At 51.8% G+C, this 12588-nt stretch overlaps 1 protein-coding gene across 4 annotated transcripts in view; it reads right to left on the bottom strand.

Moving 5' to 3' along the window:
* Nucleotides 1-1301: 1301 nt before the first annotated feature.
* The window catches only part of Fubp3 (far upstream element binding protein 3), a 47748-nt gene continuing 36461 nt past the window's right edge, over nucleotides 1302-12588 (bottom strand). For 2 of the 4 annotated variants that reach the window (XM_059260032.1, XM_059260030.1), the window contains exons 12-19: nucleotides 10811-10952; nucleotides 7332-7492; nucleotides 6515-6588; nucleotides 6200-6271; nucleotides 6013-6086; nucleotides 4112-4183; nucleotides 3052-3179; nucleotides 1302-2619 (exon numbers count right to left, since the gene is read on the bottom strand). In XM_059260032.1, coding sequence (XP_059116015.1) covers nucleotides 2611-2619; nucleotides 3052-3179; nucleotides 4112-4183; nucleotides 6013-6086; nucleotides 6200-6271; nucleotides 6515-6588; nucleotides 7332-7492; nucleotides 10811-10952 — 732 coding nt within the window. In that variant the 3' untranslated portion in view covers nucleotides 1302-2610. Of the gene's footprint in view, nucleotides 2620-2641; nucleotides 3180-4111; nucleotides 4184-6012; nucleotides 6087-6199; nucleotides 6272-6514; nucleotides 6589-7331; nucleotides 7493-10810; nucleotides 10953-12588 lie in introns of those variants that run through there. The other 2 variants (XM_059260033.1, XM_059260029.1) reach the window with 2 other exon arrangements.

Below are 12588 nucleotides of genomic sequence, written 5' to 3'. Positions count from 1 at the left end.
GTTAATGAGAGGCCAAATTTCATATGCTTGCAAACTTTCCCCCCTGCGGCCTGCTGCTCTGCACACCCCACCCCCCAACAGAAGACTGCATCAGAGGGAAAGAGAGATTTCCATAATTTATAGTACGGCATTTCACTGGGGACAAACGCTAATCTGTACTTACCGATACATTTAAGAAAATGCATCCTCCCGCAAGCCTGCGCCATTTACGACTCTTGGCACAAACCGCAATGCTCAGTCTTCAATTAAGGGACACCTTAGGGTTCATTATCACACAATTGCTCCCTGTGAACCATGCCAAATGCTGTTTTGGCACTGAGCTTGGAAGATGAATTAGAAGGAAGTCTTCCCTGTAATGCCCTCTCCAACTCCCATTACCGTCATCAGCGCTGATGCCCTCTTGGCCGGCCCTCCCCCTCCCCGAGTGGCTTTCAACTATTCAATTTCTCAACGTCAAACTCGATTCTCTAGAGGTGTAGTTAAAGATGCCACATCTCCTTTTTGTCTTCCGGCTCTCAACAGGCCTCAGTGTGGCCCAGATGGGACACTCTCCCCACCCCCTTTTGGGCTAAAGGATCCACAGATGTGTCTTTCACTCCTGTGTGGTGCATGCGTGCACACCCCCTCCCCACAAGAGGTTCTCAGCAAGGACTAATGGGCCTGTTGTCTATACTGAGACAATCCCACAGCATAGAGGTACAAGGTGAAGGCTGGGCCATGTAGACGCCCTGGCAAAAAAACCTGAATTTCAAGCCAGTTGCCTCCAAAAGGTGATAGAAAACAGCCAGCAAAGCTGCCTTTACCCCATCAGGTCCTGTGGTCAGGCCTGCAGTGGGCCTAGGGTGGGTGCGGGTAGTCCCCTTCTGTTTCCAACAAAAGGCCTGCATCTGCTGCTGTCCCACCTGAGACAGCAGAGCACAGGTGAGTGGGTCTTGGAGTATGCAGCAGCCAGGGAAAAGAACCCAAGAGCGCACACAGGGCAGGGTCTGTGTGTGTTTAGGTGAGTGCATGCCTGGCTATGGGCCTGGAGGGTGTCGGGCTCAGGATAGGGTGCAGCCCACTGGATCCCTCCGACACCACACCCTCCCAGGCCCGGGCAGGACTATTCACTCATTTGCTATGACAGGGAAGACTCATTCTTACTGTGGCCCTTAAGTCAAAAGATCTTGTGTAAAGCTACACCTAAACACCAGATTGGCTTCAGAAGTCACTGTGCACCAACAGGTCAGGCTGATGCAGGCAAGGTGACCTCAGCTAGGAAGTGCAAGAGCCAGGGTCCAGCAAACAGAACAGACGGAGAACACTTTGCCCACAAGGTATCTTGTGGAAATTTTATTATATAGAGTGTAAAATGAATTGTCAGTCAAATAAAAAGAACACCTTAAAAAAACAAAACAAACGAACATGCATAACATTTCCACTGCCTTTTTAATAGTTAGACATTTCAAGCATTGTAAGGAAAATGAGAGAACTGGAAACTGTAACTTGAGCACATTTCAAACGGAATGTTCCTCGGGGTCAATTCAAAATGCAAGAAAAAAATAGCTTCAATTCCGTTTTTTTTTCTTTAAAAATACATGTTATCTGTACAAGATACACTACAGTAAACATTGGAAATCATATTATCCCTTTTATTAAATCAAAATTATTTAACTCATACTGTGGTTAATACTAGATTTATTTATTTATCTAGTTAATTTGACAAATATTAAGAAAATATTTAAAAGAAAAAAGCAAAAAACACCTTGGAATTAAAAAATAGTTACTACATTTTTATATGGTTTAATGTCCACAGTGTTTGTTAAAAGTTATATTGAATTTCTTTTAATATTAAAAATAACAGTATTTATATTTCTGAGAATAGAGAAAGGCTTTTTGTTTTTAAAACCAGCTTGGAGGTCTAGACATACAACTGCACCAGGTGACGGAGACGGGCAGCTTACATGAAGGTGGACTGCGTCTCTGCGCTACCCTCAGAACGCTAGAAATGACACAACCCACAAACGCCCCTCCCACACACAAGGACCCGTCTCAGCTCACAATTCACATCATTAATTACAATACATAATAGTTCAGCTTAAAAAAAAAAAACGCAATAAAACTGGACAGCCAAGATACAAGAAATTAGAGGTGAAACACTTAATGAATTTACATTTACGAATATTTAAATACTGCTTAAATTTTTTTTTAAAGAATTTGTTACAATACCACCTAAGACTTCCAAGCCATTTTTTCTGTTGCAACAGAAAACAGAAACAAACAAACAAAAAAAAACTGTAAATAAAAAGACACAAAAATAAAACAAACCCATTATTTGATGAAATGTCGAGTCTCTGAGGAGAATTCGGGCACCTGAGCTCGCAGGCTTTGCTCCAAAAGAACCCCAGAGCTTACACATTTGAAGTAACAAAGAAATCATGACACAGAAATTACCAGCAATGTTTAGTAACTAATTTTCCCGATTTTTAGAAAAATTCTGTTAATCTAAATATAGTGTTTCACAGAACAAAACAAAAGTTCTTCATTGAAAGGTTTGCAAATCTAAAAATCTCTGTAACAAACAGGTTTTTCTCACACTGATTTCGGGGAAGAGCCGCTGCAGACGCCCATCTACTGCTCCTGTGGGGGGGAGGGAGAGGGTCAGCCCCAGCACCCACCCACCTGATGCTGGAGTCTCAGCGCGCCAGGACATTGGGGAGGGTTTCTCCTGAGTCACCAGCCCTGACACCAGCTTCCCATAAGGCCTGAAGGCATCAGGTCCCCAGGAAGGTGCCCTGTGGGAGCACCAGGCCCTTCCCCCTTGAACAAAGGCCACAGCCCTTCAGGGGCAACTACTGGAATGGCCCTGGAGTTCCCTGCAGGTGCAGGGAAAGTCCAGCACTTACTTATAGCTGGGCTACTAAGGCCCGGAGCTGTAGAGCAGCACCTGAGCAAGCCCAAGGCTGGGACAGAGGGAGACAGAGGAGATCCCCACAGGCCAGTGAGCTCACCCTGGGACCAGGCAAGCACAAAGGCTGGGTGGCATCACGGCACTGGGGACTGGCTACAGACCTGGCTGTGGGCCTGAGCCTGCCCTAAAGTCTGCCCGTAGAAGGCGGCCTGCTGCCTGTAGTACTCGGCCCAGGCCATCGTGTAGTCCGGTGGGGAGCTGGTCTGTGGAGCAGCACTGGTGCTGTGACCTGGATGACCAAGGACAGCAGAGTTAAAGAAAGAGGAGGGAACAGAAGGCCCTTTTCTCGGGCCTTGAGGCATCTGCTTCCCCCTGGACCACTGCTGCCATTTGGGGCTGCAAAGGTGCTTGCCATATAAAGTGCTGTGGCCTTCTGTTGCCAGCCTCTGCCACAGCCCACCTAGAAGCTACACTTCTACAGGTCTACCATACACCAACGCCCGCCCAGCAACTCTGGGTGCCAGAGAATAAACACAGCCACCGTGGGGAGACAGTACAGTGTGGCACTCAGATGGGGATGGGGGGGTTGGTGTTAAATAGGCCCTGGGTACCTGGAGTGCAGGTTAATAAGTTGTGGGGGGACAGGCACCTGAACTCCCCCACACCCCTAGTAAGGAGACCACCTAACACCTGCCTGTGCAGTCACCAGAGGAGCTAGTGGCCCAGAGAGAACTCTGCCTCCAAGTCCAAGCATCTTCTGACAGCCTTAACCTGGGCCTTCCAATTGGCCACATGATTGTTCTAGGTGCAAGCTACTGCCAGGGGAGCCCTACATCAGACCCAGAACTGGCTTCAACTGGAATAAGCCCAGGCCCTTTTTCTTTGACAATCACTCAGGGGACATTTCGGTGTTGGCGTCCCTCAAGCCTGACTTGGTTCCTGGTGTTGTAAAGAGAATGGACTTCCACAGGAAAAACAAGCCACCAGCACCCAGGGAATGTAGCTCCCTTTCCTGCACTGTGACCTCTTGCCTGCCCTGACATGGCCCCCGGGAGACTGTGAGGACAATACAACCAGCAGCCATTGGCCATATCTGGCTTCCTCTGACAGGGCATGGGAGAGAGATCAGGAGGGCACCCAGATGAAGACCCAGAGGGGTGTAAACCAGGTGACACTGGACAGCAAAGCCACAGCCGGGCAGCGTGCGGTGGCTGCACTCACTCTGCTTTTTGTAATAGTCCTCCCAGGCCTTGCTGTAGTCGGGCTGGCTGCTCTGTGGCTGGCTCTGCTGGCCTGTGCAGAGAACAGAGAGCAGTCAGGCCTTGTTCGTGGACTCCCATCCTGGCTCACTTGGGCTCCAGCTGGGAAGTACAGTTATCACTGAGCAAGGCTGCAACCAAGGTCATTAGGAGGCAGGGCTGGAAGCCAGTCTTTAGACTCGCTGGGCCTAGTTCCCAAGGGACAGTCAGGCCCCTCAGGCTCCACTACCGCTCTGGACAAGGAAGGTGACGGGTGGGAACTCCCTGTGACATGAAGGCACAGGTCTGGGGTTTGAAGCCAGAGACACACTGTGCATATGCCAGGGGCAGAAGCAACAGGCAGCCAACTGGGATCTTGCCTAGCCTTTCTTCATGGGAACAGCACAGAACCAACCCTAGGCACCTTCTTCTCCACTGCTGGCAGGGGAGGCAGGAATGAGGAGATCCCCAGTGTCAAGGCAAGGCAGCATTGGGCTCAGGGGCAGGTAAGCAGAGGGATAAGGCAGTGAGGCCAGGGACAGTGCCTTTGGTGTTGAAGGGTTCACCAAAGCCCTTCATCTCTTTTCAGAATCAGTCTAAGGCAGACAGAGGAATGTGAAGAATGTGCCCCTCAACACAGCTCAGCAGGGTGTCTTGTTTTTGTTTTTGTTTTTGGAGATAGGGTTTCTCTGTGTAGCTCTGGCGCCTTTCCTGGAACTCACTCTGTAGCCCAGGCTGGCCTCGAATTCAGAGATCCTCCTGCCTCTGCCTCCCACATGCTGGGATAAAGGCTTGCGCCACCACTGCCCGGCAGCGTGTCTTATTTTTGCCATGCCAATGAACTGCAGCCCAATGGCAGGGGAAAGCCCACTTGCTGACCTGCAGGGGAGGAACAGCTTCTGTGTTCTTTCCTGCAATGTGGGGCTATGCACAGGACTGCTTCCTGACCTGTCTGTACACAGGCAGAGCTCAGGCAGACAGGTGGAAGTTGCCAGCCTTTCTTCCTTCCTCCTGCTCACCACCCACACCAAGGACAACCCACCGGGCATCAGGTTCTGCTGACCCTGACCCTAGTGCTCCTTTTGGGGGCACGGGGAGAAGCAGCTTTCCTCTCAGGGTTCATTTTGGGAACAACAGGGCGGATGGGATCACAATCCTGCCATCCTCCTGCTCGGGGGGAATGTACAGAGCACAACAGTATTGACAGCCCAGCACTGTGAGGACACCAGTTCCACAAGGCAAGGGGAAAGCAGAGTGCTGGAGAAGATGAGAACCAGGAACCCAGTGCGACAGAGGGTAAGCACTGTCAGGGGCACCTGCTGACAGGGAAGCACTGCCAGAGCTGAGAACATCAGAGCACATCTGGATGTGGAGATGCGGAGGGAGAGGGCTGAGCACTGCACAAGCCTCCTCTTTTCGGTAGCCCTTAACAGAAACAACTGTGTTGGTTTCCGCAGAAGTCCAGGTGACAGAAAAAGCCCTTTTTCTAAGGCACTGGTGAGAAGTAAGGTCACCTTGACAAAGAAGACTGAGTGAGAGGGGTCCTCAGCAGGGCAGGAGGCTGCTTAGGAGAGCAGAGCCCAGGGAAGTTCTAGGCTGCAGATTTGCCCTCAGAAGAAAATGGAGACAGGAGAGACTCTTATCAAAGCACACCCACCATCACTTCCGCCCCTGCCCCAAGCTCTGAGGAGGTCCTGTGAGCCAGGGAAAGCAGCCTCACCTTCCTGTGCATTCACACATGCTAGGCCTGCTGGGCTCCCTTCTCTGGGGAGGAGCTAAACCAAGAGTGAGGCAGCAGAGCACCTCACACCCCCAGTTCCCTGGATCTGTGAGCCTCAGGAAGCCACCTTGGCGCACACCCTCACCCTCTTGTGAGTCACTTACTTGGGACTTGTGTGGGCTGCTGCCAAGCCTGGTAAGTGCTGCCCCAGCCCTGGGTCAGAAAAGCTGGAGGGCCACTGTGGATGACAGAAGAGTCCTTTGTGACAGCACACCCTCCCCCTGCTTTCCGATCATCCTCTTTACTGACTCCCTCACCCTCCTACTGGCAGAAGGACAGGTAATCACCTACCTCACAGGGGTGCTGTGGGGGTTCCCGTTAACTTTAGCAGCGATGTTGGGGAAGCCCCTGGGAGGAAAGGCACTGTAGGCAAGGGAAGAGCATTGTTGATTTGCAGGAAGGGCGGCCCTTTCAACAGCCTCCCCTCTACCCAGGCAGTGTGCTCCCTTGGGAAGATGGAGCTCTGGGGCTCTACCCTGTCGGGTCAGTGAGAGGAGAGCACAGGGCCATCCCTGCCCAGGACTGGAATAAGCACTTCTGAGGAGCAGGACAGAGGAGGTGAGACAGGGAATGGGCCCTCCATCAAGATGGAGGCAGAGGACTCACTTTTGATGTGGCGCGGCTGGTGGCTGGCTGAAGGGGCTCTGTCCGAAGGCTGCAGGGGCTCCGAGGCCGGCACCCTGTGTGAGCACAGAGGAGCTCTCACCCCAGGCACCCGTCACTGTGCCCTCCGCCCAGGCCCGCCCAGGGAAGCCCACTATGGGAGGCATGTCAAGTGAGGGAGACAGTTCTGCACTCATACTAGCTTCCTTCCCCAGCAGACGGTGTCTGCAGTGGTGGCTCTGCCCCTCAAATGACCAAGACCACCACACAGCCAGTCCTGGCACCACCACGATTGCCCTGGCATGTCACCCTGGGGGAGGACCAACCTGCTTGACTCTCCCGTCAATTTAGGCTGGCCCAGGGCTCTTTCTGCCATTCTACGTCCCCATTGAGGTGAGCAGTGGCCCATCTGTCCTCCATCAACACTCCCTTTCTTTATCTGCTTTGAGGTGCCTGAAACTAAAGCCAGAGTCAATGAAAGCTGCCTGCAGGGCTGGTGGCCAGGGTGACGCCTGAGGGAGCCGGGGGCAGTGCTGGGGGAGACTGCTGCCCGGCTGCTCATCTATGCCTGCGAGGACATGCTCGGAGGGCTGACTGCTGGAGCCTTGGCCAGTCATGCCACAGGCTTCTTGGATTGCATCTGAGCCTGGCATTCCCTGAGCCTTGGACTTTCCCTGTGGCAGAGGAGAGGCTGCCCCCATGTGATGCAAGGATGGAAAGGCACAGGACGCACAAGGTTCTGGGGGAAAACAGGTACCTTGGACATCCAAAAGCAAATCCAGCTAGTATAAGCCAGGTGGGGAAAGGCCCGTGTACGTACGCCAACTTTCTCATCTATGAGATGCCTGGCCACCTCGATCTGCTGAGGAGCGCCCCTGATGGTAAATATCCGCAGGTTGGGGTCCGTGTTAGGAGGGGGGTTCCGCTGAAGCTCCACATGCGCACCTGATTGCTGGTTGATGTTTTTGATGTTCTCGCCCCCTGCAGGCAAGAGATAGAGTTGATTGGACCAGAGGAGGCTCTGAGTCTGCGTGGCCTATGTTCTGGGGAGGCTGGGAGGTGCATGCTAGCCTTGCCCACAGATAGCCACTTTCTTCTGCTTACTGCACAAGGGCCCTGACAACATTCAGGACTTCTTGTTCACAACACTAGCTATTTGGAATGAAGATGACCGTTTGGAGCTGGGCTGAGGCCTGTGGCCACAGGGCCCCATAGAAGGGTCTGGGCCCAAGGCCCTTGGATCTGTCTTGAAATCCACCCAGAGTCACTGCGAGAATGGAGACCTGATGGCCCTACCATACACAATGGGGCCTTCAGCCTAGGCAGGGGCTGCCCTCCCTCCACAGGTCAAATGGGCGGCTATAGGCCCCACCAATGCCTGGAGCCCACTCTGGCCTTCAATACCACACCCTGTTCCCTCTCAGGTCCCTCTGCCTTGGTGGGGGATGGGTCCAGACAGAAGCAGTACAGAGGGGGAGGAGGTGGGGCACAGGGCCTAGATGGAGCAGGGTGACGGAAAGTTAGTTGTTCTCTCTGAAAACCGGCAAGTCTCAGTCTCTTAATAAAATGTACAGAACAAAAACTCCACCAGCCAGGGAACAATGACCCAATTCTTCTGAAATTTCACAGAACTTACAGGTCCACTACGTCAACTCTGTGGGAGTGGAGTATAGCCAGAACACAAGGAAAACCTGGAGCACAATCTTACAAAACTGAAGAAGATAAAACGTTGACGGTCTGGTGGGGTACAAGAGCAGGGAGTCCACGTGCTCAAAAGCAAAGCCCACGTGCTGCTGTGCTGTGTTGGGTTGCCCTGCCCACTTCCAATGCAACCCAGCTTGAAACGACATGTGTAACACACTCCAACCTTCCCTACTGCCTTAGCAGATCAAAGGTCATCTAAGCATAGCACCAAGCGAATGTGAGGTGGCTGTGGAGGAGAGAGCGAGCAAGGACGAGCTTTGTCTTTATTTCAGCCCGCAAGGGTCATGGAACAAAGATGGAGGTGAGTCTCAGGGAGCCTTCCTGAAGGCGGGGCAGCCAGGCTCTCGGAGGACAGACTAGGGGCTGATAGCTGAGTGTTTGCTGCACGCCCAGTAGAGCTCCTGGGTCCTTTTCTCAGAGGCTGGCACCCTTCATCATCTCTGCCCCATGAAGAGGGAGCAGCTTTGTTCCCAATCAAGTTTTGGAGATTCACGAGGACAAAGAAGCAGCAGAGACCACGACCACAGGCACCTGCACCAGTCTGACCTCAGATGGCCCCTGGCCAGCAGGCAAGAGCAAGTGTGCCCGAGACTGAGGGCTGGCAGGCTCCGAACAGCAGCACGTCCCCCAGCAGCCCACCTTAGCCAGGCCAGCAGCCCAGGATGCTCTGCTGGGACCTCAGGAGCATGCTAATCGGCATGGAAGCACTGCAAAACTGCACGGGGCCAGAAGGAGTTAATTTAAGTTCATCGTCCTTCAACATGAGGTCACTAGTTTGGCACATGGTGGCTGTCTTGAACTCATTCAGCAGCCTGCTCCTTTCTTCCACCTGATGGGGGGCAGAAGTGACCCACCAGCGGCTGGCTGGATGTGAAATCGTAAAGCAATTAATCAAAGCTGCTAAAAGGCCTGGCTGACAAGGGCAGGGCTGGCCAGACTATCCGTCAATGTTGCTGTGTTTATCATGGAAATCCAGCAGGGGCCCGGGAGGCTGTCCAAGGGCAGAAGCTGGGAGAGCTCTGCCTGGTTGCCTGGGCTCTCTCCTTCAGCCACATGCTTTTCCCAAGAAAAGGAAACCTCTCACATGAAAGATCCTCTCCATGGCCACCTTAGCTTGTAGTGGGTCCCAGATTGTTAGTGAACACAGGGACAGGGTGCCAGCCACCACTTCACTCTGTTATCACTGTCCTCTAGGCCCTACTTGGGTGGCTCTGTGGAGGATGGACAATGATATCACACACACAGATGGGGTGCTTCTGCCAGGGTTTGCTGAGACACACTCAAATGAAAATATCACTGACAAGATGGTTTTCAAAAGGCCAAGACCCCTATATCTGATCCCCTATTATAGGTATCAGGTAAATGTGATCTCTTAGTACTGTCAACGGGCTGGGTGGGGTGTGGGAGGGGTGTGAGAATGTCTACAATTCTAAGTAGCTAGCAGGATCAATGATACATTTAGCAGCATGTACCAGAGAACAAAAACGAACTACTCCATTTGTCACCATGCTGCAATTTCAGCATGAGTAGAGGTTCTCAACCTGTTGGTTATGACCCCCAACAGGGGTCACATATTAAATATCCTGCATATCAGATATTCATACTATGATTCATAACAGTAGCTATAAAGTAGCAATGAAATAATTTTATGGTTGGGATCATTACCACATTAGGAAATTAAAGGGTCACAGTGCTAGGAAGGTGGAGAACCATTGACCTAGAGGCTGAGACAGGAGGGTCACAAGGCAGAGGCAGCCTGGTCTCAAACCAAAACCCTCCTTCATTATTCCTACCATCCAATAATCTGAAAGACATAGATACAATAGAGTAATATCTTGAAAGAGTACAAACACTCCCCCAAAGAGTGGTAACTACAGATCCGGGGGGGTCTGTGGTGGTAATACCCACTTAAGCTCCCAAGGTCACACGGGTGGGGTTAAGATCTGCTGGTGGAGACAGCCCAAGTCACATTCCCTGTAGTAAGAAATCGGAGGGACTCTGGGGAGAAGTCATTTTCTCCCTATGCTGTCAAATGAATAATGAAGGAAAACACAAAAGCCAATGTCAAACAGAAGTCCTGTCGGTAGTAAAGTTCAGCTCAGTGCTCGCAGGGAGACCAGCCAAGTCTAGGTGGTCCATGGCCTACTCTGCCTGCTCCCTCCTGGCTGACAGGAAGGACGGCATTGTGCAGGCTAGAATGAGGCATTCCACCCAATGCTCCAAACTGCCCCCAAATGTCTAGGATCAACTAGCAAGCCAATCTCTACTCCTCTCACAGGGTGTCTGCATTGCTGAAAGCCTCCTAGGCTGTCCACAAAGACCCAGTGACCAAATCCAGTGAGGGAAAGGTGACATCCATGTCAGAAAGCACTCTGTGGAAGGCATGAATGTTGGTGACTTCTCAGGGCCACGTTCATTCCAGTCTACAGACAAGGCCCTCACTCAAACAGGTGCTTTGTTGTTTTTTTTTTTGTCACTCCATTGTGACAAGCCAAGTCAGGGACCCCAGAGGATGCCATGAATACAGGCCTGAGAGTTGGCTTCCCCTTCCTTGAACAGCTGCAGGGGACAGAAACCCTGACAGTTGCCTCTTACCTTTGCCAATTACAAGGCCACATTTATCAGCTGGCACTGTGTATGTAATTTCCTGGACACTACCAGGAGTGCCCAAACTCCAGTCCCCACGGCCACGGCCTCTTCCTCTAGCTACCGCCAGGCCTCCAAGGCCATCTCTTTCCTGGTAAGGAAAAAAGGTGACAGTGAGGACGTCTGCCACTGCCATCAGCATATCTCCCCTCTCTGGTGAGAAGGTAAATGACAGGGTACACCAACACCACACACTGGACCCTCAGCACTTCAGACTTGGAGGCTCAAATCCAGAACAGAATTAACCAACACTTTGTTATAGAAAGATACCTGTGGGCACACACAGCATCCACACACCTCCCTAAAACCGGAAGCCAGAAACTCTGGGCTGCAGCCTGGGACTGTCTACTTTTCATTACAAGGCCCTGAAGATTAGGGTTTACTCAAAGTTGAGGCTAACTCATGGCGGGTCTGTCGGAGCAGATAATGGAGGGGCAGTGTGTGACTCAACTTCTCCACAAGGCTGTCGTAGAGGACAATGGCAAGCAGAAAGGATCAAAGGACTTAAGGAAAAAGTTCTTGGTCTGGTGGGATAGCTCAGTGGTAAAGACTGCTGTCCTGAGCTTAACCCCTGAGACTCACCTGGCGGAAGGGAGACCCAAATCCTCTCAGTTGTCCTTCACCTTCCACACATAGGCCACGGCATGTGAACACGCACATGTAATAAGTACAAATGTAATTTTTAAAAAAAAAAGGTGGTCTTATTACCAAGAAGGCGTAGAAAGATCCCCAAGAGTGATTTCTTAGGAAGGATGGTGGCAGGTGTCCATAACCCCAGAGAATTAGGGGGACAGGCTGAGGCAGGGGGACTGTGAGTTGGAAAGCCAGCCTGTCTTTAAGACTGAGGGACAGAAGGACCTAGAACGGCTGGCCCAAGGTTGGTGTGTCGGGGTTAACGGGAGCGGCAGCGATGGCAGCAGGAGACAGTAGGCCTCCCTCCGGTGTCAGGGAAGCCGCTCCCACACCGTGAAGAAGCACCTGCTGACTAGGAAGACGGGAGGTCTGACAAGGAAGCATGGCTTCCTGAGGGTTTCCGCTCAGACTCTGGCCTGGGCAGCCAGCTTTCCCAAGACAGACAGAGGAAAAAGGTGGTTCTTCATGTTCAACCCTAAGAAACCACCAGGGTTCTGGTTAAAACCCAAGCCCTGCCTGGTGATCAGGGACTGAACAGGAGGTACACATTTACAACTGAGAAGTAGTCCTTCACCCCTGAGGCTGCTGGCAGGAGCCTCCAGGCACCTCAGAACTTGCCAGAGGTCATGAGCTAATGGACAAGTAGGTAAGATGAATTTCCAAACTCTGCCCGGTCCTTTGTCTCTAGTTACTGATATGTCTTCACTCCTGTAGTCCCGGAGGACGTACTAATCTACCACATGTGCTCCCTACCACAAGTCCTCAGGTTAACAGATGCTACCGACAACACAAAAACTCACCTACATTCTAAAGGCAAGCTTGGAACAAGTGTAAGAGCAGGATTAGGGGAACATATCTCTAATCAATACTTGAGAGGCTGAGGCAGGTGATCCTTATGAAGGATCACCATAAATTCGAGGCCAGCCTGTGCTATAGGGCAAGGCCCTGTATCAAAATGGCCCCCAAAACATCAACAACACCCAGGCGGTGGTGGCGCACGCCTTTAATCCCAGCACTCGGGAGGCAGAGCCAGGCGGATCTCTGTGAGTTCAAGGCCAGCCTGGGCTACAGAGCAAGATCCAGGACAGGCAACA

The sequence above is a fragment of the Peromyscus eremicus genome, chromosome 4 (assembly GCF_949786415.1).
Source record: "Peromyscus eremicus chromosome 4, PerEre_H2_v1, whole genome shotgun sequence".
Taxonomy (NCBI): domain Eukaryota; kingdom Metazoa; phylum Chordata; class Mammalia; order Rodentia; family Cricetidae; genus Peromyscus; species Peromyscus eremicus.
Note: the sequence above shows the minus strand (reverse complement) of the source record. Positions and strands in the feature narration are given on the sequence as shown.